This window comes from Crotalus tigris, unplaced genomic scaffold (genome assembly GCF_016545835.1).
Source record: "Crotalus tigris isolate CLP2741 ecotype Arizona unplaced genomic scaffold, ASM1654583v1 scf7180000019154.1569036, whole genome shotgun sequence".
NCBI classification, from domain to species: Eukaryota; Metazoa; Chordata; class Lepidosauria; order Squamata; family Viperidae; genus Crotalus; species Crotalus tigris.
In genome coordinates this window covers 277,756-304,350 of record NW_024097404.1, presented here as the reverse complement: position 1 = coordinate 304,350, position 26,595 = coordinate 277,756, and the positions used below count along the sequence as shown (strand labels likewise).

Here is a 26,595-nt window from a genome sequence, read left to right as displayed (position 1 = left end):
GAAATCAGAAATGATAACCACATTATTGTGAGCACCTGATAGGGATAACTGCATTAAAGAAACCCAGATTGCTGCTTGTATTAACTAAATTTCAAGAAGAGCCTGAAAAGAAGGATCATATAACATTTTATCTCATGTAACATTTTACTTTTTCATAGGGGATCTAAAGTGCAATTCCACATCAAACATTTAACATTTGTTCTAATTTCACTATTTATTTCAAGCCATACCCTATGCCATACCGTGAAGATATTTATCTGTTCAAAAGCATGCCATAGTTTGAAGAACATCCCTACTGCCTAGGAATAGCCACTTTCCTCAGAAGATGGCCTGAACATATAGAATTAAAATCCGATTAGCATAATGAATGCACGCCTTTGTAACAATTGATAAAAGGTTGTTATTTCCATGCATCTAATATTACAGTCTTTATCAGCTTTCTGTTGGTTAACATGTTGGACTAAGACTCTCACAATTTAAAGTCATAGTACACATTTCATGCTGGCTAGAAATTATGGGAGTTGAAATTTGACATATCTAGAAGGTCCCAGTTTGAGGAACATCATAATATCATGTGAACTGCCCTTTCCAATCCTCATTTGCCATTTACCCAGAAAAGTAGTTTTTTTGCCTCTCATCCAGCAGTGTTAATCCTTTTTGCTCTGTTCAGTTAATCAGTCCAGAACTGCTGTTCTTCTTCTCTGTTTTTGTCTGCCTCTCTTCAACAGCAGAGTTCGATGTTACTTTCCCTTTAAATATTCTGTATTTTTTCTTTTGACTATAAAGCAGGTTTGTCTGAAAGAAGCGTGGAATATTTCCTTGATATACAAAGAGGGCTAACAGCATTCCTGCAGGGAAGAAACAGCAACAAGAAATTTTTATCTATTTGATTTATGTCCCAAAAGTATCTTTTTCTCTTTTGAGGCAAGAGTGAGTAGGAATCAAGACCAGTAGATGGCACAGGTTACAGAATAGCGACATGCTGAATGGTGAACTGGAAGACGACCTAACCCAGTGTTTCTCAACCTTCACAATTTTAAGGCATGTGGACTTCAACTCCCAGAATTCCACAGCCAGCATTGCTGGCTGTGGAATTCTGGGAGTTGAAGTCCACATGCCTTAAAATTGTCAAGGTTGAGAAACACTGACCTAACCTAATCTTCTGTTCATACAATGGAAGATGCAATCCTAGTATCATTGTTGAAATATGATTCAGGTGCAGCTCAGTTTGTTTCTACACATGGAGAGAGAAGGAGAGTATTTTTTTCATCGACAGTAATGTGTTTTAAGCCAGTCTTGGAAAAAATATAAAATTATTCAGCAGGTTCTAACCAGGGAATGCATCTTTTTTCTTTATGAAAACATACAGTCACAACACAGATTCTGCTGAAACTCCAAAGGACTTATTGGAAAGAAAAAAATAGTAAAAAAAAAAAAAGCTGCATGGTTGACAAAACTTCAAATATTTTTCTCACACTGGAAAAAAAAGAAGAGCAAGCCCACAAAAAAATCAAGAAATAAAAATGGATTTTTGTTCTGCCATTTCCACTTTAAAAATGCTGTATGTGTTGCTTCAGTTGTATTTTTGAAAGTCTTCCTTTAACAGCATTTCAACAATTAAGATAAGCATCAGTATTCAAAATGATTATGTAAACAGAATAATAATACTAATACTTGATTAGCATGTTTCTGCATATCAATGAATGTGATGGTGATCAGGAAATGGAGAAATGGAATGATGGGGAGAATAGATCGATCTGTGAGTGAATGTGTGTGTCCATGATTCTGACAAGAATCCTTGCAGTAAGTTTTCTTTTAATGTTGATAGTTGAGGCTGCCCCATAATTATGCATTTCTACTGGAGGCTTAAGTTTCACTTTTCATAAAATATACTGCTATTGAAGGTCAGAATTAAACTTCTGGATAGTTACAATTTAATTTAAAGGCATTATCTTTAACTTGTTTAATGCAGTACTTTCCATCAATTCAGGACTGGCTTCCAACTATTACCAGCAACATTTTTTAATTTGTCTTAATGATATCTTATTCCAGAATTTTCTTCTGAACTAGTTTTCCCTAGTTAACTAAAAGTTTCCCCTTCCTATTTCCTAGTTAATTAAAATTATTCTTTTCTTTGTTAACCTATGTAAACTTTCCTAGGTTGGTGACTAATTTGTTTTCATAAACTAACATGGATTTGGTCATTAAGCAAATCTCAGACATTTGCTAAGCATACCTCTCATCACTCACCTTGCTGGCCGGGCCCTCCCTGAGACACAAAGTATTTAGGAAACCATCCACCTATCACTGTATCCCTCTCTGCCTCCAACCCTGCCATTCTATTGTGATGGTGTAGCAAGTTAGCCTTGATTGGCAGGAAGAGAAAGAGGGAGAACTGCAGAAGGGCAAAAAACAGTTTAGACATGTTGCTGAATACTGGCCAAGGCATATCTGGAGCTGAACTGGTAGCCAACTGAAAAGACAGAAGGAACCAGAGGCAGAGTGTGGGGGGGAGCTTATCTTGGTTGTGTAGAACCCAGGAACCAGAAGCATTCTCTGAAAATCCACCTAGCCAGGGGTAGGCAACCTAGGCTCTTTTATGACTCGTGGACTTCAACTCCCAGAATTCCTGAGCACCATGCTGGCTCAGGAATTCTGGGAGTTGAAGTCCACGAGTCATAAAAAAGCCAAGGTTGCCTACCCCTGTGCTAGCCAGTAAATGTGTGGGGTTGAGGATTTAGCCCCCAAACAGCAGAAGAAGTAGCACAGTTGCAGATACAGAGTCAGACACCTTGGCGTTCTGGAAAGCCTGTCTAGGCTTTCAGGAAGCCCAGTACAGAGCATAAGGCTGGAAGGAGCAGGGCAAGGGCAAGACTGTTGCAGTTTGTTCTGTTCTATTCTGACTTCAAGCTGCTTTGATGTAGGGAAGCAAGCATACAGAGGAAAAGTGCAGCTCTATCACTATGAGGAAGGGGATAAAATGCAGCATGGCCCGAGGTACCGTATATTCCGGCGTATAAGGCGACCCGGTGTATAAGACGACCCCCGACTTCAGCGCTGAGTCGCATGCCTAGAAAGTTGTCTTATATGCCAGAAACTACCGTTATTTTTGGCATATAAGATGACTCGGCATATAAGACAACCCCCGACTTTGGCGCAGATTTTAACGCTTGCGAAAGTTGTCTTATACGCCGGAAAGTACGGTAGTCATGGGGTTGGAAGGAAGGCTACTTGGCTAGGCAGTGTAGCAGGCAGAGCGCAATTTCACTGACTTCTCCATTAACTTTGCTTGTTGGAAGCTGGCAATGAAGTGAGAGCAAATAGTGATCACATAAGTGTAGGGTGCAGGAAAGGCCAGAACTTGTTGTAAGTACACTCATTCAGAGCCATTGTAAGTTTGAATATTCATGGAACAAGTGTCATTAAGTGAAGATTATCTGTATTTGGCTTGAACATTACAGTTCCTTCAATGAACCTTAATATTCAATTACAAGAACTGTTGCAACTCCTAAAGTCTTTGAGAAGAACCTCACCTGAGATGGGTGCCAGCCAATAAACTTGCGTATACTCCAGTAAACTGTTTCCTGAGCAGGAAAAGGTCATAGCAGAGGCCAAGGCAGGATTAAAAAAGGCACCTGTAACAGGTGCAGCTGTAGCAGAGGAAAAGCAAACAGTTTAACCCATCTGTTCTTCTGTCCGGCATACACAGGAACATGTGCCCCACCTAATCAGATTCAATATGTTCAAATTGAAACAAAAGTTAAAAAATAGGAGGAATCCACCCAAACTATTGAATCTTTCCTTCCTTCAGGTATTTTGTTTGGAAAGGAACAGCATCTGAGAGCAGTATGTCAATCTAGAGCATTGTCTCTCAATCTCAACAACTTTAAAATGTATGGACTCAGCTCTCAGAATTCCCCAGTAAACATTCCAGCAGTTGCAATCCACACATCTTAAAATTGCTGAGAAGCACTGATCTAAAGGTGAGAGAATTTAACACCTCTGCTCTTATTTGGGATTCCCATTTTACTTCAGAGTCTGAAACACTACCCGGCAAGACTTCAACAATACAATGGATACTCACATACAGAGCAGCATCCCAATACTCAGGTCATTAGTACAAATGCCATCTTATTTCACATATCTACCAGGAAGGTGATTAGAAGCAAATACTTCTGATTTCATACATTCAAATTGAAATAAAAGTTTAATAAAATATTTTCAGGTAGCTGGAAAGCAACCCTTTAATCTATATTTAGAAAAGCATCCAATCTTGAAACAAATATTATCATTTAAATTTGTTATGTGAAATTATTCATCTAAGAAATATCTCACCTGTCTTGTTTTCTCAATTCAGTAATGTCCTATATGTTAAAGAATTAAAACTCATTTCCACCCTGTTCAGAGTCACACAAATACCATACTGCACATCATGCAAAAATTTACAGCAACAATTATTTTCCAGATGCAATACAAAAATTATAATATCGGCGTTATGAGCCACTTGGTGTCAGGTACAAATATCCAGGAACAGGAGTTGAGTTCAAAGCACTACATGTTTATTACATGCTTCCTATACACAAGAATCTGATCTACTAAATAGGGTCATCAGAACTCACTCTGTGTGTAGTAGTAGTAGTAGTAGTAGTAGTAGTAGTAGTAATAGTAGTAGTAGTAGTAGTTAGTAGTAATAGAGTTGAGTATCTGGTGGGAGTGCAGCAGCTCCAAACTGATGATGTGTTTGACCCCACCTTCAGGCTCAACCTGCTCATCTCTTACACTGGCTTAAGACACAGGTTTAAGAGCCTTGCTGCAGGTACTCCTACATGTTTCCAACATTTAATTGATGCTGGAATTTGGCTTGATTTCTATAGACCTTTGCATGCAGCTCTACCATGTTGGCTTCTTAGTCATCTTTGAGAGCTCCCTGACCAACTTCATTTGCAATACAATTTTCCAACTTCATGATTATCAGGCAGGGGATATACATTTTTGCAACATATTTGCTCATATTAGACTTTGACTTCAGAGATTTGAAATGAAATAGGAAGCATTTCGTAAAAATGTAAGTCTACAGGAAAATCTGTGCTTACTCTGCCTGGGTGGACCGTTTTCAGAGGCTGATTTCTGTACTAATATTTTATACCTGATTCCTAGAACTGTTGCTAGATTCAAGGGTTTGCCATCTTAGCCACTGCAAGAAGGATTCAACAATACTCTTCCTCCATCTGTTTTGCCACACTAAACTGTGGGCAGATTAGTAAATTAGAAAGCAATCAGCACACCAGTGAGAATTTATTAAGCAAAGAATATCAAAATAAATAACTTTAACTGCAAAGTAGAATATTAATGAAAAATAGCCATACACAAGGAAATAAAATACAACACAGTATCAAGAGAATTGCAAATACAAACAAAATCTCACATCCTTCATTTAAAACAGATATTATGATCACCTCTGAAGTAGGAAAGACAAGTTATAATAATCATGTTGCTGTAAATAAAATATGAGCAGTGAAACATATTTAACTGCATGCCATAGGTATGTAAAAACATTGCCTATATTAAATAGTTGTTTTAGTTTCTCAATCTGCATCAAGGAAAAAACTCAGGAGATTGGATAGCAATCCTTACCTGTGTATGTCAAGGCAGTGATACTGAGCGCCACAATAGGAACTCTGTACATGAGAGGGTAGGTATGAAGCTTGAGAATAATTAACTGGAAAAGAAAGGAACCCATGGCTTCTACAAAAATGCCCTGGGAGATAGAGGTATTGAGAGATGAGCTGCAATCCTGGGCCATTAAGTTCTGGATCATGTGGAAGTCTGTAAATTCCTTGGACCAATATTTCTTAGTAAAAGCACAAGCTGCTTCCATCCCTAGAAACTGGGCCAAAATTTTAACAATACTGCCTACAAAAGAACAATCCAAAGCTAGAAAATCCTGAAGTGAGGCTACAGGGTTGGCAGCAGTTCCATCAAAAGAGGCACCATGAGCTAAGAAGACTACGAATAAGAGAGTCAGGCTCACATCTGGGCCAAAGCCACCACCCCATGGGCCAATCTCCCTTAGCATCTTCAATTCAAGGTAGCAAGCACATATCTGGAAGGAACTGGCTAATTCACCAGCAAGACAAAAATATACCTTAGATGGAAAAATTCTCTTGAAGAATCGCCTAGCAAATTCACAAAGAGTTACAACTGAGAAGAAAAAAATGATTGAGACATTCAGTCCAGACATTCTGAGAAATACAGTACACTGGTGTAGTAGTACTTTCTAACTCAAAAAAATCTTCACTGCATGAAAGAGAAGGGAGGAGAAACTATTAATTAGTCTTCTCTTAAAAGCATATTTAAGCAAACGTGGCATAGTTTGATAGGTACCAGGTTAATAGGGTCACAGAAATGTCTGGGGAACTGAACATATTTAACACCATGAAAAAACTGGCTCAAATAGAATGTTGCTCCCTTATCACTTTGCAACTGGTCTAACCAGAATTTCACCTTTGGTCTTTTCTTTTCCAGTAAACCCCACTTAAGCCTTTTTCCATCTCTAGAAACCCCACCTAAGCCTTTTTCCACTAAGAAAAAACACTAATAAGCTGAACCTTGGAATTGGTTCAGAATCCAGTGAAACTAGGAGGTGACCCCCAAGGGCAAAGCAGTTGAGATTCTTGAATTCAAAAGCTTACTCTCTCTCAACTGTTTAGAGATCAAGGCTTTTCCTAATGTTGTTGTCAATTACCTTCAAGTCAATGTTGCTTCATGGCAGCCCTCTAGACCAGAGGTCTACAACCTTTTGGGCACCAGGGACTGGTTCCGTGGAGAGGTTTTTCCATGGACCGGAGGGGACGTGTAGTGTTTGCATCCCACAGATGGGGCTTTGCTTGTATGCGCGGACCAGTTTCTGGCATGCTGTTCAGTCTTTAATCAGTGACTAATCATTATCAGAATGGTATCCATGGTTGTTTTTAATGTTCTAATCATGCGGGTTTTTCCTTCTGCATTTTCCTTCAATTTTATCAAGCATGTTTTTCTTGAATGATCTTTATCTTGCCATATATCCAAAATATGAAACTTATAATCTTGTTATTTGAACACTTTAAGTCTAAAAACACACTATGCTTCACCAGTTTTTCAAAATCAGCTTTTTTCTTCAATTTTCCTAAGGCTTTAAAATATTCATTGCTATCAATGGATGCTAGTTTAAATCTTCATTGCTATGGAGGGGAATTTCCAGATTGATTTTATTTATTGTTAGAGTTCTATGCCGCCCATCTTGCCAGGATGACTTTAGTTAGCTTATAGATCCTTTCCTTGACACTGCTTTGATTTCTCTACTACAATGTCTCAGCTGGTTTGCTGTCATGGAAGATTTGAAGCAAATGATAATTACACTGTAAATCTTCTCCAATAAATCACCAAAGACATACACAAGTAAACACAAATGTTCTCTGATTGATCTATTATTTAATCAAGGTGTTGGGAAAGAAGAAAGAGATCTGTCAATTGTTTTAAAAATGTTTATTTCTAGCCCTGAAAGAATCATTAAACATAGACAATACAGTAGTTAATATTGTGGTAAAATTAAATAACAGAATGAGATTAAATTATACAAAATTTGAGGACAATTAAAAAAATCAAAAGCTTGCATTATTTTCATCTCCATCTGACAATGGAACAAAGAAAGAAATCATTAATTCTAGCTACAAAAACAAATTCTTCAACACTTAACAGAAGTTAATTGACTCCAAATTGTTCCAGAGTATGCATATGATGGCCACTTAAGTTAACTGAATGTAAAATCAAATGATGAATGACTCCAACCCAACCCAAACATGCTTCACTTTATACTAATTGGGAGGGATTCCAGGTAAGCTTGTTTTAATGAAATACATTCCTTCTCATTATAATATCACACCATCAAACATACCTGGCAATCTTGCCTAAGATCCAAAAGCTGACTTAGTTACTTGATGGAAGTGATGCATTCTGTTTATGAACTCATAGACTCATGAACTTTTGTCATCCCAGTTTTAACGATATATAAAGTTATTCAATTAAAACCTCCTCTCTCTTCAGCAACCTCCACAAAACAGTATTTTGATTTAGGAAATTGCAGGTATCATGTATGCTTTAAAATGGACAGTTTTAAATTTTAATCTGGCTCAGTGTTTTAAATTGACCAAAACTAATTATGTTTTAGAAATATGTACTTCATGACTGAATGAAGCAACCAATATTTATTCACTTTATTTCTGAATATCTGGTTAATGTAGATTTGCTACTTCTGTGTCTAAAACAAGTAACATATGTTCAATCCAAAGTATACAAATTAAAAACAAAACATGTTGTTTTATCTAATGGAACGTTCCTCTCAATTCATTTCTATCATTTTTAATGAACAATGGCACAAAAATTAGATGATTATATAAGCTGTATATTACATTTTAAGAATATCAAATAAGACACAATTTGGAGTACTTGGATACATTGAGGCAAAGTAATAAGTGTACAATGTATTTCAATTCCTGTGTTAATTCAATTGTAAGAAACTTTGATTTGAAAAACATCGTTAAAATTCAGTTCATTATCTACTAAAATCCATTTTATTAAGGTGACAATAAAATGTTAAGAATTTTAAGTTTTCAGAAGAGAACTACCTTTTCATACTATTACAAAAAAACACTAAAACATACATATCCATAGAAGCCTTCGTTTCTACATATTCCATTGCCAGCAACAGACAAAGACCAATAAAAGATTAAATTAACTGGAATTTTTATTGTTTTAAAAATTTATCAATATAAAATCAAACTTATTTTAACTTCTGTATTAACATTGAAAGCAATTTTTAAAAGAAGGAACTGGACTTAAAATACAACTCAGACTAGGACATCACACCTTCTTGGACAAATCCAAAGCACGTTCAAAATAATCTGAAAATAAATAGACTGGTTTGTTACACAATTTTCAGAGTAATACTTCTGACAAGATGTACAAATGTGGCATTGTTTTAGTTGTATTAATAAGGCATTGCTGGTATCAATTAGAAAGCAAAAAAGTTCCAAGGTGTAAAAGAATTAGAGCCCTTTGTACTACTGTGGATCAAAACCTGGAGTATAACTAGCACCCATTTTACAATACCTTCATCATGATCTTCTTATATGAATATTGTTCACAAATAGAAAAAGGGCTCATCACTGACAATGAGAAAAGCTACAAGAGCCTCTTAACTAAGACTTTAAGAAGCTTTCCCCAAAATACCATCTAGGAATGCAAGAAAGCTAGAGCACCAAATTAAATAACGCCTTAAATTATTATTTGGCACATTATCATTCAGAAATTTTCTATCAAGGTCACAAAAACTACAGTGATCTTAAATTTAAGCAATGTGAGAGACTCCAAATCTTGCCCATTTAACCAGATGTTGGCTTATTTTATTAATCTAATTGGTTTATTTTATCATAAGAGGCACTATCTTGTTTCTCTCCTTAATTATAATAGTAAAGTTTTACTATTTACTCTCACCAAGACAAAGTTTTTTAGTTGCTCACAAGACAATTCCAATAATTTTGAATCTTAATTATTCCCTCTCCCACTTTTATCTGTATAAAATAGCACTTCCGGTGTTCTGAGGCTTTAGTCAACAGAATCATATAAAAGTCCTGGATTTTTTGCAATCTTCTGGGTCTTTTATTAGTAGAAATAGTATGAATATATTTATATTTATATATATGTGTGTGTGTGTATATATATAAAGAAAGAAACCTCTCATACTTAGTCCTGACAATTTCAAATTTGCTTTGGAGAGAAAATGTACAACATATACAAAATGTATTTAATACAAAGAAGGATAATTTTAAAAATCAGAAGGCACCAGTCTGTAGCCCACAGCCCAAGTCAGAACATGGATAAAGCACTTTGCTATAAAACAACATATTTTTCCAAGACATCCCTTTAAAAGGTAACCAATCAGCTATACAGGCAAGGAACAAATGGAAGACAATTCACAGGAGTGGGGGTTTCTCCCCAAGCTCAAAGGATGGTTTTGTTACTGGAAAAAAAAATACTTTTCCCATTTACCCAACAGGTATTCAGTCTCCAACATTCAGAGGCATCTTTCCCTTATTTTACAAAGTCCATGCACAAATTTCTACATCAGATTATGTTGAACTGTTTTCTTTCTATTCTGTCTTCTTTTCTTTGTTTCAGAACTGTTACTGAATAATTACTGTCCCCAGGTATCCGGGTTATACCTAACTCATATTAAAAGGAGAAAGAGGAACTTTCACATTTCTATCTGTCTTAAGTAATGCTTTGAATGACTGCCTAGCAAAGGAAAGCTAAGATTACAGTAATACCTCTTTCTAAAAGCTTGAATCAATTGTTCAAGTATTGGAAATGTTCAAATCAGAGCACGGATGGGAACTGGTACAACAAAGTCACAACTCATTGGCATAGAAAAATATTGAGTTGTTTGTAGAAGTGATAAAAAGGCCAGTGATTCAGTTTACAACTTCAAGACTTGCAGAAAAGTTCACTATTATCACCATTTTTCTTCTCTTGTATTTTAGAGCTGAGGTGAATTTTTTTCCCTTCTGCAAATTTTCAACATCTCTAACAAGAGCAACAACTTGTATATTATAGGAAGATTTAAACAAAAATCAAAGCAGACAAACAAATAAAACCAGGAATGATGAAGACCACAACAGCAATGCTAGCGATTACTCTTCATGGCTTCTTTGGCAGCTAGAATCAATGGTGTCAAACTTGACAAAGGTTTTGCCAGTTTCAAGAAAGGATGCTAATGGAAAGAGAAACAGGACGTTTTAATGGATAGGTATTTCAAAATACCATTTCAAAACAAACACTTTAAAAATAATCCTAAAATGAAATTATACACAAAAATATTTTTCATATAGGTGCCCAAGAAAATTGGTAATGATAAGAGTACATTAAAAAGAGAAGCATGCAACCTTGGGGAAGTTTCAGTACTTAAAACATAAAGTCACAGAAGTAACTCCACAGATGGATATTACAATGAAGGAAGAACATTCTTCCATCATTTCTTTACCAGAATATTTAAATAATTATGATTCTAACTACCTTCTACGTTATCTCTATGCTAGAGATAAGGTGAAAGTAAGTTCAGTAAATTGTGGCTCTTAATTTTCAAACTTTGTTAAATGGCACTAACAATATCTTTCTTGAATGGAACAAAACCAAGACCTCTGCAAATTCTTCCTATCTGAAGGAATTCTACTGAAGTAACTCCAGATATCATCCTTCTATATCAGGGGTGTCAAACTCACCATGTCACATGATGTGTCACAATGTATTGTGACTTTTTCCCCATTGCCGGAACTGGGGTGGGTGCGGTTTCAGCTTGACGCATCCAGCTCACGGGCCGGCAGTTTGACACCCGTTCTACATACAATAGTGACTAATCTTAACTGTATTTTTACAAGCATCTAGGAAGGCCATGTAATTGTCTTCCTTTCTCCCCTTCATGACAATTTTCCTGTATTAGCAAAGTGAACCCTGCATCTATATGTTAAAGACACTTTTAATTTCAGTTTAAGATGAAGTGGAAAAGAAACAAGTGTAAGTATAGAGCATTCTGACACACTGACAACAATTATAGTACTTAAGCCAGAATGGTGAGGATTCTGCAGTAGACCAAGAGAAGAGTAAGGATAATTGTCTGTTTTCCACTGGTTTACCACATGGCTTGTGGAAAAACATATAGCTCCTCTCTTTCCAGAAGTGTACATATTGATGAATACAAGAGGAACAGAAAGATTCTATCTAGATACCCAAGAATTTTTTAAAAAGGCAGCAATTGCTCCCAAGAAATCAGAGGGGGAAACTTCTCAGATCTTCCCCTTATTGAAATGTATTTTATTTATATTTAACATTCTTCTTAATTTACAACACGTTAGTTCCTTTACCTGTAGTAGTTCTTTGGCTGACCCTCTTTTCTCTACATCCATTTCCAAACAACTATTTAAAAAGTCACGGAATATTGGAGTCAGTTTCTCTGGGCTCTGCAGCTCTGGGGTGCCATTGGTTGCTATTAAATATAATGCCTATAAAGAAAAAAAAAACCTTGAGCATTAATAAATCAAAAGGTGAATAGAGATAGCAAAAAAATAAAAATGGCTGCTTATCATTATTTCAACGAAAGTTTTACTTTTTATTTTGATCACAATGTGTCTCATACTGTATGCATACTACAGTAATAAATGTCATCTGTTATGTACAACTGAGGCTTGGGATGAATTCAACTGCTTCCTTTTCTCACCACTATTGGTTTCTTAGAGGGCCGATTTTGGAAGTTACTCAGTACCCTGGAATACCACAACTCTTTCATTCACTCATTACATTTTTTTTACAGATCCAGAATACACTCCTCTTGGTTATTTTAAACAGATTAGTCTGAGCTTATGATATGTTGTGATATCTATTTTTATTTGGGAGTTACCTGCGGCAACCACTTTGTGTGTAATGGGGTGCAGGGTTGTAAGCTAATAGTTCTGTCCTTTTTACTAATCTATGACAGCATGACACAATAACAAGCAAGCTCTATGCCTCAGCCTAATTTAACTTTCTCTAAAAATTGTCAACCCATCTCCATAACCAACTTAATCAGGAAACAGAAAACAAGAAAGAAAATGGATGATCTCACCTAATTTTCTGCCTTTTTCCAGCCCACCCCATTCATGCAAGAAAACATTCTTAAAGGATAGTGAGTCTCATCAGAACAAAACAGTTCTACACCTCTATTCTGCAGTTTTTAAAAAAAAATATTTTAGCAAACTTCATGTAATTTATTTATTTATTTATTTATTTATTTGTGAGACTTATATACCGCTTTAAGTGCAAGCACTCTCTAAGCGGTGTACACCAGTAAGCAATGTATATATATATTTACATTGCCCCCAACAATCTGGGTCCTCATTTTACCTACCTCGGAAGGATGGAAGGCTGAGTCAACCTTGAGCCAGTGAGATTTGAACCGCTGACCTGCTGAACACAGTCAGCTAAAGTGGCCTGCAGTACTGCACTCTAACTGCTGCGCCACCTCGGCTCAATTGACTGGGATGTGCTATAAATTAGAACACACTTTCAGAGAATGGCTGAAATTTATTTGTGTTAGACTGTAACACTAAATGCCCCTAAGCTTTACTACTAGCAACTATTTTCCACTGCCAAAAGATCATACAGCTTTTTTTTTTTTTTGCTTTTTACTGCATTGTGGGATAGATTTGTTATAGTACTTACCCTCAAAGGGTTTTCATTGAGATAGGGAGGTTCACCTTCAACCATTTCAATAGCCATAATACCTAGAGACCAGATATCTACTTTAGGGCCGTAAGCCTTCCGTGTGACCACTTCAGGAGCCATCCAATATGGTGTTCCAACCATTGTACTACGTTTGCTTTGCTCTGGAGTTATCTGAGCGCAAAACCCAAAGTCAGCTGCAGAGAGAAAAAAGAAAGGGAGGGGGGAGAGCAAACATGACTTAAATATATCAGTGAGGTCATATTTGACATCTTTATCAAACCAATTATCCTGAACAAAGAGCTATTTTATGCTCATTCAGATAGTCCTTGACTTATGACTACAATTGGAATCAGAATTCCTACTGCTAAGCAAAGTGGTTGTTAAGTGAATCACACCCAATTTTACAATTTTGCCACGGTTGTTAAGCAAATTATTACAGTTGTTAAATGAATCACATGGTCAAATGAATCCAGCGTCCCTATTGACTTTGCTTGTTGGAAGCCAGCTGGGAACGTCACAAATGGTGATCACATAATCCTGAGATGCTGCAACCACCATAAATACATGCTGACTATCAAGCCCCCAGATTTTGATTATGTGACTATGGGGATGCTGCAATGATAAGTCACTTTTTTCAATGGCATTGTAACTTTGAATGGTTGCTAAATGAATGGTTGTAAATAGAGGACTACCTGTATTACTTTTGTGGACACTGAATTTTGAGAAGACGCCTGAAAACTCTAGGATGGAACAATAGACTTACTATAACATTATGTTTGACCCATTACAAGCAACCACTATTGATTTAAATTTAAAAATGTTCCTAATGTTTTGCACATCATGTTTAAGCACCCAAATTTAAAAAAATATACACCAATATTAAAATAGTTGGGTGACTTCATTTAGACAGGAAATAGGCAAATTTTGAAAGAAATTTCCAAAAAAAAATTATTCTTCCCAAGCAGATTTGATCAAGCTATTGATTTAGCCATAGGAAAAAGAACCTTATAATAGTATGTTTCAGGTACAAACTGACAAAGAACATCGCAAAAGTGTCAGAAAGTATAAAAGTGGTGATGTTAATAAGCAACACAATATTCCAACAGTATTCTAACATAATATATTATTATTATTTGTTCATTTATGTTTGGGAAATGTCTGTTTTAATCATGACTTAATCTATACATCAGCTGTAGAATATAATGAAAAACAAATTATGATTAACCCAATTAAATGGAATGGTACAGTCTCTGAAGAACCCCTAAAAAAAAAAACCCAGCATAAAAAGCATAGAAAAACTGCATGCTTCAAACATCTTTAAAATGCATGCAAACAGAAGGTATAATACAAATTGCAAGTTTTATAACTGCAATATGTACTGCACTTTATCTTTCACACAGCACTTCAATCGTTTGGACTTTCATTTGGACTTATAAGTTTTGTTTCAGCTGCACCAATATAAAATACTAAAAATGTTCAGAATTATTATAATTGAAAACACAACACCCATAATCATGATAACAGGTATAGTCTAAACTTCTCTCTTCAATTTAAATTTGTTTCAAAATTATACATTTTATTCTTATTTTATTTTATAAAAATAAGACTGATAGGTCTTAAATACTACTTTTGCTTATTAATATTGCAATGCATTTGTTAAAATGATCGTGCTGAATACAAAACTTGACCAGCTTTGTACTTCCTTGTTTTTGAAGAATTGGGTGACATTTTAAAATAGCGAGGGAGGGAAATGTCCACAGAGACTTTGGCTGGCTGAATAATTTCATTGTTAGTCTAATCAAGGTTGCCACCTACTGGCTTAAAAAAGAAAACTTAATGGTGATATGCAGTTTAATATTACTTTTATAATGTGAATGCTGGAGCTATCATGTACTTACTCAGCTTAACTGAACCATCCATTCCCAAAAGCACATTGTCACTTTTAATATCTCTGTGAATCACCTGGTTGGCATGTAGGAATTCCAGTGCCTGCAAACACTGCATGAAGATAATTGAAAGGTTTATTGTCTAAACTAATTCAAAATTTATATTTGGTTAATTGAGTTATCTTAATAGCTACACTAGATTTAAGTACAGGTAGTCCTCACTTAAAGGCCGTAATTGACACTGGCAACTTCATTGCTAAGTGATACAGTCATTATGTGAAATATCACAAAATCACTTCGAACTTATAGCAGTGCTTGTCAGAAGCCAGCTGTGAAACTTGCAAATGTTGCAATGATCATAAATTCAATCACGTGACCATGGGGAAACTGCAACGATTGTAACTTCAAAGAGTTGTTAAACAGTACAGTCATTAATTGAGGATTACCTGTATCCTCCAGAGCCTTAAAAGTATTTCACATTTACTTAAGCAAAGAAAAAAACATGTTTCCAAAAATTCTTAGATAATATCTTAGAAATTAAATTTGAAATGAAACCACAATTCTTTTTGCTAGGTATTATCCCAGAACATAAAATAAAAATTGCAGTATCTTATTGGGAACTTAAACTTAAGAGAATATGCAGCAATGGCAACATTAACACAATGTATACATTATAGAAGTTTAACTTTAAATTAAGTTTAACTTTAAATTAAATTAAGTTTAATTTTAAATTTAAGCAGAAATGGCTTCCCCATATAATACATATCAGGGGTCTTCAGACTTGGCCCTTTTATGACTTGTGGATTTCAATTCCCAGAATTCCTCAGCCAGCATGTCTGGCTGAGGAATTCTGGGAGTTGGAAGTCCACAAATCATAAAAGGGCTGAAGACTCCCAATATATATCATGTAACAAGAGAAATACAAACATTTAGAATACTGTATAAATAAATAACATATACATTTTAGAAACCATAAATACTGTAAATTAGTTGGAGTATAAAAGGGGGTCAGAAACCAAATACTTGTCTGTACTATTTTTTCCTATTTTTTTTTATTTTTTTTAGCAATTACTAATAGCAATAAAAGTGAAATTTTGGCACTAAGCTCAAAGATTTATTCTTTTCCATACCATAAAAATCTCGGTGTACTTTGTCTGATATGATCAATTTTAATTAATGTTATACATAAATTACATAACTTTAGTAATTTCTTTGTCGATTTATTGATATATCTTTTAAAATTGTTATCTGTTTTAAATAAATAAAACTTAGTTAACTGCAGAAGTACTTTCTATTTTTGTCTAGGAATTTTTCTACATATTGCATTTACATTCAACCATAAACATTTCTTCATCTAAAATTACTGTTTATGTATATACTGAGATCAGTTATGCCACTCTTCATGCAAGTATCAATTTAAATGCTCTGATTCATCTCAATTAATTTTGCAACAGACCAAGCCTTTAATCTAACACACTATCATTAATTTTCATAAAAAAGGCTTCCAAACCCAAAGAGAGAAATTAGTATTTCAGAAGAATTTTGTACTGCACTCAGTGTATATATGTACATATCTTTCAGCACATGGAATCTATTACATGAACTGCCAAATTGTGAAAGCTGATAAGCAGAATGTTGCCATCCAGTTGCTTCTTTGCTGTAGTGATATACTTTCCTCCCATTTCAAGATTTATATTATCCATATGAAAACACAAATATAAAATTATTAAATGGTTGAATGGGATTAGTAAAGACTTAGTGGAATAATTTATAACTAGACTATACCAACTAAGAGACACAATTTGTTCTAAAGGATAAATTACAAATCTTAAAAGCATCCACACTTACTAAAAAGTTGGAATGACTGAATTTGGCTATGCTATACAATGCATAGCACTGAATAAGTGATACAGTTGCAGCATCAGTGCAATTGTGCAATCAGAATCCAGACACTCACTGATTCACGTCTACATTGCAGTATCCCACAATCATGTGATCAATATTTGCAACCTTCACTGCCAGCGTCTACCGAGTCAACGGAATATCTGGCAGGAGGTTGCAAATGGGAAACAGATAACATTGTGTTTAATGACAGGCAGCATGGGTGTCATGGTTCCGACAGATGAAACTCTTCAAAGAACTTTGAGGCACTGTTTACCTTAAAGAATCTTTATGGGAGTAGCATAGCTTCGGCACTAACATAGCTGAAGCCAAAAACTGGATTCCCCGCTCCTGAGCACATAATATCAAAGCACAATTCCCTCCTTCAATTAACAGTCTTAAATCACATTCTCCAATTAGTTTGAAATGCAGACTTTCCCTCCTGTTCTGCTACCCTCCAATTCTTATCATCTCTTATTTCAAGCTCTGAATTCACACACTAGTATAATATTATTATATCTAACTAACTCCCACCACATTCCCCCTCCTCCCCCAGCATCATCTAATTCTAAGAGTAAAGCATAAGAAAGAAAAAGGCTGCATCTTCATATGTTGTCAAAGCAAGAACATCCAATGTTAGCAGTGTTGACAATGGGATTCACTGAACAATAGCAGCTGGAACTACTAGAACTGCCACATCGCTAAACAATGTGGTCACATGATATTATGCTTTATGACCACATTGTTTAGCAACCAAAATTCTGGTTCCAAGTATTGTTGTTAAGTGAGAACTACAAAAAAGATGTGAGGACTACTTGCTCAATAAAGATGGTGAAATGTTAACAGGTGAAAAAAAGCAATTCAAGTCTTGATTTGACCCAATCTTCTCCAACAAAGCAACATATTTCATTAGGCAACTGTGGAGCAGAATGAAGAAGCAAGAATGAAGTTTGAGAAACACAGTCATGGAGTATGTATTTTCTGTAAATAGTTTAATACTCCAAGGGCAAATGAGTTGTATACTACTAAAATCACAGGATTCCCAAGAAGTTCATAAAAAAAGAGTAAACTGTAAGCACCTTGGAAGCAATGCAATAATTACCAGTAGTATGAATTAACAATCCGTTAATTTACCACCAACAGATTCAGAAGAAATACCACTAGAAAAAGTTGAAAGGATCACGCACCTCGGTTCTAATTTGCATGAAAGCTGGGACATGACCACTGAAGTAAAGACAAGGATAGAGAAAGCTCGAACAGCATTCTTCAAAATGAAAAAGGCCTTCTCCAGTCACAACATAAGCCTAAGACTGAAAATCAGGCTTGTCAGATGCTATATTTTTTTCTATCCTGCTCTATGGAGTAGAGAGTTGGTCTCTGACAGAAGGCCACCTGAAGAGACTAGAAGCATTTGAAATGTGGATTTACAGGTGGCTGTTACGTATAAGCTGGGTTGACAAGATCAGAAATGAGGAGGTGATAAGCCTCCTGGGAAAGCCAAGGGAAATCATCAAAACAATTAAAAAACGAAAATTAGAATATTTTGGACATGTGATGCGACACCCAGAAAAATATGGCATACTCCATTTAATCCTCCAGGGAAAGATTGAAGGCAAACGAGGTTCAGGCAGAAGAAGAACATCATGGCTTCAAAATCTAAGGGACTGGTTTGGACAAAACTCAGCAGCACTTTTTCGTGCGGCTGCTGATAAAAACAGGATCGCCAACATGATCGCCAACGTCTGATAACGGATATGGCACAAGAAGAAGAATAAGAATCTGTCCTCAATAATCTTGCCAGATTAATCTTCCCTCATTTTTTAAACGAGGTAACTTTCTAACTAAATTTTGGGAGACCTTTAGAAATAATATATCTTCCTTTCAGCAAACCATTCGACAACTTACCCCAGTGATGGCGGACCTTTTAGAGACCGAGTGCCCAAACTTCAACCCAAAACCCACTTATATATTGTTGGGTGCCAGGTGGGCGTGGCCGCCAGGTGGGCATGGCTACAGTGGTCATGGCAGATGGGTGGGCGTGGCCAACTTGATGTTGCACCTGGGGAGGGACGACTGTGGGGGCCAGTCAGGGTTGGGGGAGATCTAGAGGTCTCTGGCGGGTGGGTAGGAGGCTGGTTCTGCAGGGAGAGGCGAAGCAGGGTGGGGGTGCCATGTCGCAGGGCAGGGGGGGCTGCTGACACCATTGGCCCCCGCACACAAAGGCCAGCAAGCGCATGGGTGCTGGGATGCATCCAGCCACGTGGGACCTCGGCAAATTAGCAGGTGGCTGGTTGAAGAAGACAGTTGCCATCTCCGGAGCATGGCGTGCATGCCCACAGAGAGGGCTCCGAGTGCCGCCTCTGGCACGCGTGCCATAGGTTCGCCACCACTGACTTACCCCATGACATTCTGGTTAATATGTGCTAGTTATATATAGACTAGATGATAAGACAATTAAATAGATACATAGCTAGTTCAAAAATCTTGTTGTCGGTGAGCTACTAAAGTGCTACCAAATGGTTCAGTTCCTGGCTTTCTAAGCATCAACATGTTTATTAATAAATTAGATGAAAATATGGAAAGAATGTTTATCAAGTCTTTCTTTCTTATGTTTTTAGTCAAATATTTCCTATATATTCAACCAGTATCATAGGCAAAGGCAGTTCAGAACTCTCTGCAGCATGGATAAACAACTTCAGTGCAAATTTGTGTCCAAGAGACTAATCCACACTATTTCTCCCATTGACATGGAGTTTATAGCTAGAGTTTCTAGATTCAGAAGTTATTTTTTTATCCAGGATATGTTTTCTCAGCATTTACATTCAGGAAATCAATATCTATCATATCATAATTGATATTTCCCAAAGTTGTAATTAAATCTATCTCTTTCCTTAATCACTCACCTCTCTGCAGACAGCAGCAATCTGAGCCTCATCCATACAAGTCTCTGTAACTACATCTGTAAGGGATCCGCCAGCTAGATACTCCATTACAACAAAAAGTTCGTCTCCAACCAGGTAACTGAAAATAGAAAATCAACATCTTTGAAGTTAGATTTAGAAAAGAAGCTTAGGTAAATATTCAATAAAAATTCATTAGTATTGGAGTTATATATTATGCAAGCCCTGCATTAGCTACCAATTGGTTTCTGAATACAGTTAAAAATGCTAGTTTTAACCTATAAAAGCCCTTTGTGGCTTGGTATAAAGAGACCTGAGGACTGCCTCATTCAACCACAATGATCCTGTCCAACATAAGCAACTGGGAAAAGACTGCTGGTGGTCCCCCCATTACTGGGAAATTAAGGGCCAAGGCTAGGAGCAACACATATTAGAGATTAAGTATTGGGATGCTTTTTTTGTAACTAGGTAGCAGTATTCCTTTACCCATCTCCTCCCATGACTATCAGGGCTGAATCTGCACTAGACCAGACAGGGCATTTATCTATCCTGGGTTGGGAAACAAGCAACAAAAAGACCATTATACAAAAGATGGAGAAAAAGATGCAAGATATAAACCCTGCGTCTGATACACAGAATGGGCAGGATTACTGGAATCAACAGCATCCTTGACAATGGGAAGGTGGTAAACAGAATGACAAAAACATGATTACACCCTCAAAATACAAGTTCCACCCTTTCTGTTTGTGCATCATGACAACATATGCAGATATGAGAAGGATAGCTCTTGCAGAGCAACACTGACAAAAGGAGCAAGATCCTGAAAATGTCTACAGCTAGAATCTACCTATCATATTCAAGTAGCTTATTTTGTTAATTAAGGCTTCTTGTGTCCACAATAAAAGCAAGTTATCTATCAAGGTCTTGACCTTGACTGTTCTACTGTACAGTTCAAAGTTCATTTTGAGACACACAGTTTGGTCTAATGGTTAAGGACTAGAAAAGCAGAAGACTCTGAATTCAAGTCCTGCCTTAGCCATGAAAGCCAGCTGGGTGACCTTGAGCCAGTCAGCCCAACTCATCTCACCAGGTTGTTTTTGTGGGGAAAACAGGAGGAGGAAGGTTTGTTGGGTACATTTGCTGCCTGGAGTTATTGGAAAAATAATAAAGGCAGGATACAAATTACACAAGTTAAGTAAATAAATAAATTTCAATCAAAGACCAGTATAGAAGAAAACAATCAATGAGCTGGTTAAAAACAAAAGGGGAAAGTTACATACAAAATATAAGCTAAAAGGATAGAACAGAATATTATTACCACTATTGCCAGTATAAATTGTACCTCTAGAACTAAGAGTGTCATTTGTTTAAAACTAAAAAAATTGGAACTAAAACTCTTAAGACAGAAATGTCCATGTGTTATTCAAAGATTAGTTAAGTTGCACTATTTTAAAGAATATGGCAGTTAGTCATCTTGGATCTTATCATGTTGACATCATAACAGAATTTGGCAATGTCTAGGGAGCTAGAAATCCCTTTAATTTCTAAGGAAAAGTTTTTATATAAGATGGTTTCAGATAAGGGGGAATTTTAATATTTGTATAAAAGCCTTAGTATAATAAAATATGGGCAATAAATACAATGGTACTTGTGTCACATGGAGACAGTCTAGCAGCATATGGATATTTTTGTATCTGCTTTCCAAAATGACTCTTCTATTGTTAGCTTCTGACATCCAATGTAAGATAAAGAAGCATACATATCACTCTATTATCTATTTATCAGATAATTAGTCAGTCAGTCACAAAGTGAGTATCTTGGGTCTTTCTCTCACATCATAACAGACTTCTTAATGTTTGTTTTCCAGCCATGAATGTGGAAGGCACTACATCACCTTTTGAAGATGATCTTGTCTGGTCTCAGATACTTTAATTTTGTCTTGGAAATTTCAACCCTCACAGTACCTTTTGTCAAGGCAGTTAACTGCCCAGATCATTCAGCTGTTGCCTGATTATCAGTCACATATCTACTGTTAATCCTCTTGCATATACACCCACAATTGTATTATTAAGTAATTCTTACACCCAAAAGTTATCACAGAAAAAAGATAGAAATGAAGGCAAGTAAGAATCACCCAAAAAATTCTGCTCAGCTGAATTCTTTCCTGTCCGCTAATCATTACCACCAACAGTCCAGGAAGATTTTTATATTGTTTATTACAATGGGTTACATTTTTTGTAACCAACTTTAGAAGAGCTATAATCCTAAAAGCTAGGACACAATAATTATACTGTATTAATAGTAGCAATAATAGCCTTTTCTAGAAAGTAATGAAAATCTTTGATGGTATTATCAAACATTGTTGTCTTTTACTAGAGTGACTTGTTTTAAAACACAAGTATAATAATTGCAAAATGGTACTAACTATCCAGGTAATATGTTTCTTATTTGGAATTACAAAGTTATGTACTGTTTTTTTATGTATGCTTGTAATTTCTTTAAGAAACATAACATATTGGTCTTACAAGAATGCAAGAACAGACAAAATAAGACATGGCCAAATCTTTGAGTTTTGATCCTGCCTTAAACTTAACTTCCCAACAGCTACATATTGTACTACATATTACCTGTCTAGAAAATTGACTATGTTTGGGTTCTTCAGCTCTTTCATTACCAAAATTTCATTGATAATCAACTCCTTTTTGGGTTGTTTCTGTAGATTTATTTGTTTTATAGCAACCTGAAAAGTAAAAAAAGAACTCAGAAGCTGATATTCAAATAGAAGCAATTTGTATACAATCTGTGGTTTCTGCAAGTTTAAGTTAAATTAATGGGGAAAATCTAGACCAAGTTAAATCCAATAATCATTTGGTTCCATCGTTGAGGATAGACCAAACCAACTGAAAGTTACATCCCTTATAGGCATATAAATACAACTAAAATAAATAATTAGTAACGGAAAGAGATATGTCCTTGTTCTTAATAGATGCATAAACTTCTCATCTGGAAGTCATGACTGGATTCTAGATAAGCAAATTAAATTACAACATGATTATGTCAGAACAGAAAATAATTTTAATAGAACCCTGAGATCCACCAGCTGGAGCTAGAGCTAGTTACCAAATTTTTCTCATGAGCTATGAACTGTGATGACTTAAATCCCTCTCATAATTATTAAGAATTAATAATTTTATGCAACATAATTCAGTTCTAAATACTGTTACTGCAACAGAACTGGAGAGTCTCCTTTATCTATTCTAAATACGTATATGCCGGCGTACAAGGCGACCCGGCATATAAGACGACCCCTGTCTTTGTCGCTGAGTCGCATTCCTAGAACGTCATCTTATACGCCGGAAACTACCAGCATTTCCGGCGTATAAGACGACTCGGCGTATAAGACGACCCCCGTCTTTGGCGCCGATTTTAATGCTTGCGGAAGTCGCCTTATACACCGGCATTTACGGTAAGCCAGAAATTTAGTAGTAGTATCTTTAGTATATTCTTAAGTTTCATTGTATTTTATAAATTTTCACCAATGCGTTCCACAGCAAATCCAAATGAATTATCAGCTTTGCATCTGTTCTTACCTCCTGTCCTGTCGCAACATCTATTGCAATGAAAACAGTACCAGAAGCCCTAAGAAAGCCAAATATGCAATTAGTTGTTAACATTTCATGTATTTAACATGCAGGTGCATGAGCAGGCAAAGCTTTGTATTTCCTGGAGGATATCACTGTATTTTAAAGACAAATGAGGTGAGATTAAATCATAAACTAATCTACAGTTCAATGGTTACATGAAATAACATAAAAAAACCTAAATCTTTCATTTTACAAAAGAAAAAAATAATTAAAATCACCTGGACAAAATTTATACTCTGCATATTTGGGCTTAGAATAACCTCACTCTATTCTCTTCCACAGGAGGGAAGAAAAAGCTCATTCTGAAGTTAAGCAGGAAAAAAACGGCAAGTTGCTTGGAATTCTTGTTCACAATTTCCAGATATCCAACAAAATATAAGCCATAAAACAATTATTAATGTGCTGTACTATTTACAATTCATATAATGGAAAACATTACATAAATTGTAAATAGTACAGCACATTAATAATATTATGGCTTATATTTTGTTGGATATCTGGTTTGATTTATATGCTGATATGTATGCTAAGATAACAAAATTTAATTTAATTATGCACAGCATAACTTACCCCTGTCCTATTTTTTCATATCTGGTATATTTTTTCTTGGGATCGCCTATACTCACAATGGTTCCTAAAAAGAAATTATAGCAGTATAAGTAAACTAAAAAATAGTATCAGATCCAAAACAGTAACACAACTGACTTGTGATTAAATTAGAAGTCAGTATTTTCCTCTCGTATTGGTTTGGATTCAACATTTCTATGTTTAATGAAAAGAGGAAGGAGATATTTCTATCAACATTCCTGTTTCATATAAAGCATTATTTCTAAATTGTACCAATTCAGCTCTTTATTTCCAGAACACAAAGGTAATTCAAAGGCAGGACAGCTTCCTTTATTAGCACTAATTCTCCTCTCTTCAATCCAGTGGTTATTGAATTCACCCCCTATAATGTATGCAGACAACCTACAGATCATCTGTAGTCTCACATATTTTTCTGTAAAGCATTAGAAAACCAAGGCTTACCTCATTTACTGAACAACTGAATCCCAGGAAACAGATCAATTTTTTCCAAAGTTAATTTCACTGAGTAAAATTATCTTGGGAGGAGGGGGAGTCACTGGGAAATGAAGGGAAATAAAATTCCCCAGTACCAAGAAACTCTAATTAAGATTATCAACTTGCCATTTCTAACAATGAAGTTCTGAAACCAGATTATCAAAGATGGATTAAGGATAAAAGCTCTTTCTTCTCTATTATTTCGATATACAAAAGCAAAGACATATGTACATATGCACTGCCTACTTTACATTGTCTAGCAAGTTTTATAGAGTGCAGTGCAGCCCCCAATTCAAGCATTGTCTGGGCTTTGTTGTTTTACAAAACTATAGAACTTTTTATGAGGATATGCAACATTCAGAAAACAGGTTTTGTCTACAATACAATTGACAATGAAGCTAACAAAGAAACATATATGCTAAGGAAATCACTATTCTCACAAATGAAGTTTATTGTTTTCACTGTTTGATTTTTGAACAGGGGAGGATCACTTTCTTCAGGGCCTTTCAGTAGTCATCAGATACAACATAATATATTTAATACTATTTGCTAAAGCAACTTTATTTCCATCCAAATGATCTGCAAATGAGGCCTTGTTAGGACTTCAGATACTGAATTTTAAAGCTATTCTTCAGTTCATTATTCTAACACCAATTCTCACAACATTCCCTCAATGTGTCTACACAAGAAAATCCACTTGGTATTTCTACAAAAAGTCAAATCCAAACATATACGAAAGGTTAACTTAATAGTTGGCAGCACCCAAACTCTCATTTGATCTAAAAAAAAAAACTAAGTACCATCTGGGTATCTAAAATAATATCCCAGAAGAAGGCAGTGCTGAAAACATTACCCAGAAAATTACATTGATGTATTCATGTAGATAGTAGGAATCAGACTCCTAAAGACTATGCAACATATATGGTTTTGAAATAATCAATGTCTTATTTTTATGACTATCATATTGCTACTTACGTAATCTTTCTGTGATTTCTTCATCTGACATCTTGTTTTTCTTTTTCTGTTTATCAGCTAATTTAGAACTGTCACCTGAATCGCCAGATGGTGCTGGGATGGGATCTATTACTGATCGTGTATAAACCTTAATAAACAAGATCATGGTTGTAATCTCATAGTATTTTAACATCTAATTTCTTTTCAAGTTCAACTATCATATATATTAATAGCCACCACTGTATGTAACTATGTAACTACTTCAGTTTGCCAATTAATATTAAAGTTTGATGTATAATGGTTATAAAAATGGAACCTTCATTTTTTCCCAATAAAGTGTCATGTAATTCATGCAAATAGATTTTAGTCTCTAAATGTGCTCCATAATTCTATATGAAAGATAAAACTAGGGCAACCGCTAAACTACAAAGTTGACAACCACCGCAGAAGTCAGCAAGACCAAATCACTTCTACACTGTTGGCAAGAAAGCTGCATGGATATCTCCACAGTGACTCTGAGTTCAGCTTGATTCTAATATGTCTTTATCTTTATAGAATAAAGAAGGATTGGTCTGCATTATCTGGTGAACTATAACATTACTACAGGTAGTCCTTGACTTACAATCACAACTGGGACTGAAATTGTGGTCACTCAGCAATGAGGCCATTCAATGAGTCATCACATGACTGAACCTGATTTTACAATAATTTTTACAGCTATCATTAAGTGAATCTCATGGTTGTTAAGCAAATTCAGCTTCCCTAATTGACTTTGCTTGTCAGGAACTGGTTGGTAAGGTCACAAATCACAATCATATGACTACAAGACCCTGCAACCACTGTAAATGTGAGCCAATTGTCAAATGCCTGAATTACAATCCTGTTACCACAAGTGTGAAACGATGGTCATAACTTCAAGGACAGATCAGCAATAACTTTTTCCAAGGCCGCTGTAACTTTGGACCATCATTAAAGAAA

General features: G+C 35.7%; 2 protein-coding genes across 4 annotated transcripts in view; both read right to left on the bottom strand.

Moving 5' to 3' along the window:
* Positions 1–132: 132 nt before the first annotated feature.
* LOC120315576 (aquaporin-12-like) lies at positions 133–6,378 on the bottom strand. Its single transcript, XM_039360137.1, has 3 exons — positions 5,635–6,378; positions 3,534–3,650; positions 133–848 (listed from the first exon to the last, which is right to left on the bottom strand). Exons 1-3 carry the CDS (start codon positions 6,239–6,241, stop codon positions 667–669), a joined length of 906 nt encoding a protein of 301 aa, XP_039216071.1. The 5' UTR covers positions 6,242–6,378; the 3' UTR covers positions 133–666.
* Positions 6,379–7,509: 1,131 nt separating this feature from the next.
* The window catches only part of PAK2 (p21 (RAC1) activated kinase 2), a 44,930-nt gene continuing 25,844 nt past the window's right edge, over positions 7,510–26,595 (bottom strand). For all 3 annotated transcript variants that reach the window (XM_039360111.1, XM_039360114.1, XM_039360112.1), the window contains exons 7-15: positions 25,639–25,765; positions 24,172–24,235; positions 23,548–23,596; positions 22,585–22,697; positions 19,961–20,078; positions 15,189–15,288; positions 13,288–13,484; positions 11,955–12,092; positions 7,510–10,807 (exon numbers count right to left, since the gene is read on the bottom strand). In XM_039360111.1, the coding sequence (XP_039216045.1) occupies positions 10,721–10,807; positions 11,955–12,092; positions 13,288–13,484; positions 15,189–15,288; positions 19,961–20,078; positions 22,585–22,697; positions 23,548–23,596; positions 24,172–24,235; positions 25,639–25,765 (993 nt within the window). In that variant the 3' untranslated portion in view covers positions 7,510–10,720. The remainder of the gene's footprint in view (positions 10,808–11,954; positions 12,093–13,287; positions 13,485–15,188; positions 15,289–19,960; positions 20,079–22,584; positions 22,698–23,547; positions 23,597–24,171; positions 24,236–25,638; positions 25,766–26,595) is intronic.

Coding starts and splice junctions, on each gene's coding strand:
- LOC120315576 (XM_039360137.1), bottom strand. CDS start 6,241: ATGTCTGGACTGAATGTCTCAATCATTTTTTTCTTCTCAGTTGTAACT. Junction 3,651..5,634: donor CACTGCCTTGACATACACAG/GTAAGGATTGCT, acceptor CCTCTGCTACAG/CTGCACCTGTTACAGGTGCC. Junction 849..3,533: donor TTGGCTGGCACCCATCTCAG/GTGAGGTTCTTC, acceptor TCTTCCCTGCAG/GAATGCTGTTAGCCCTCTTT.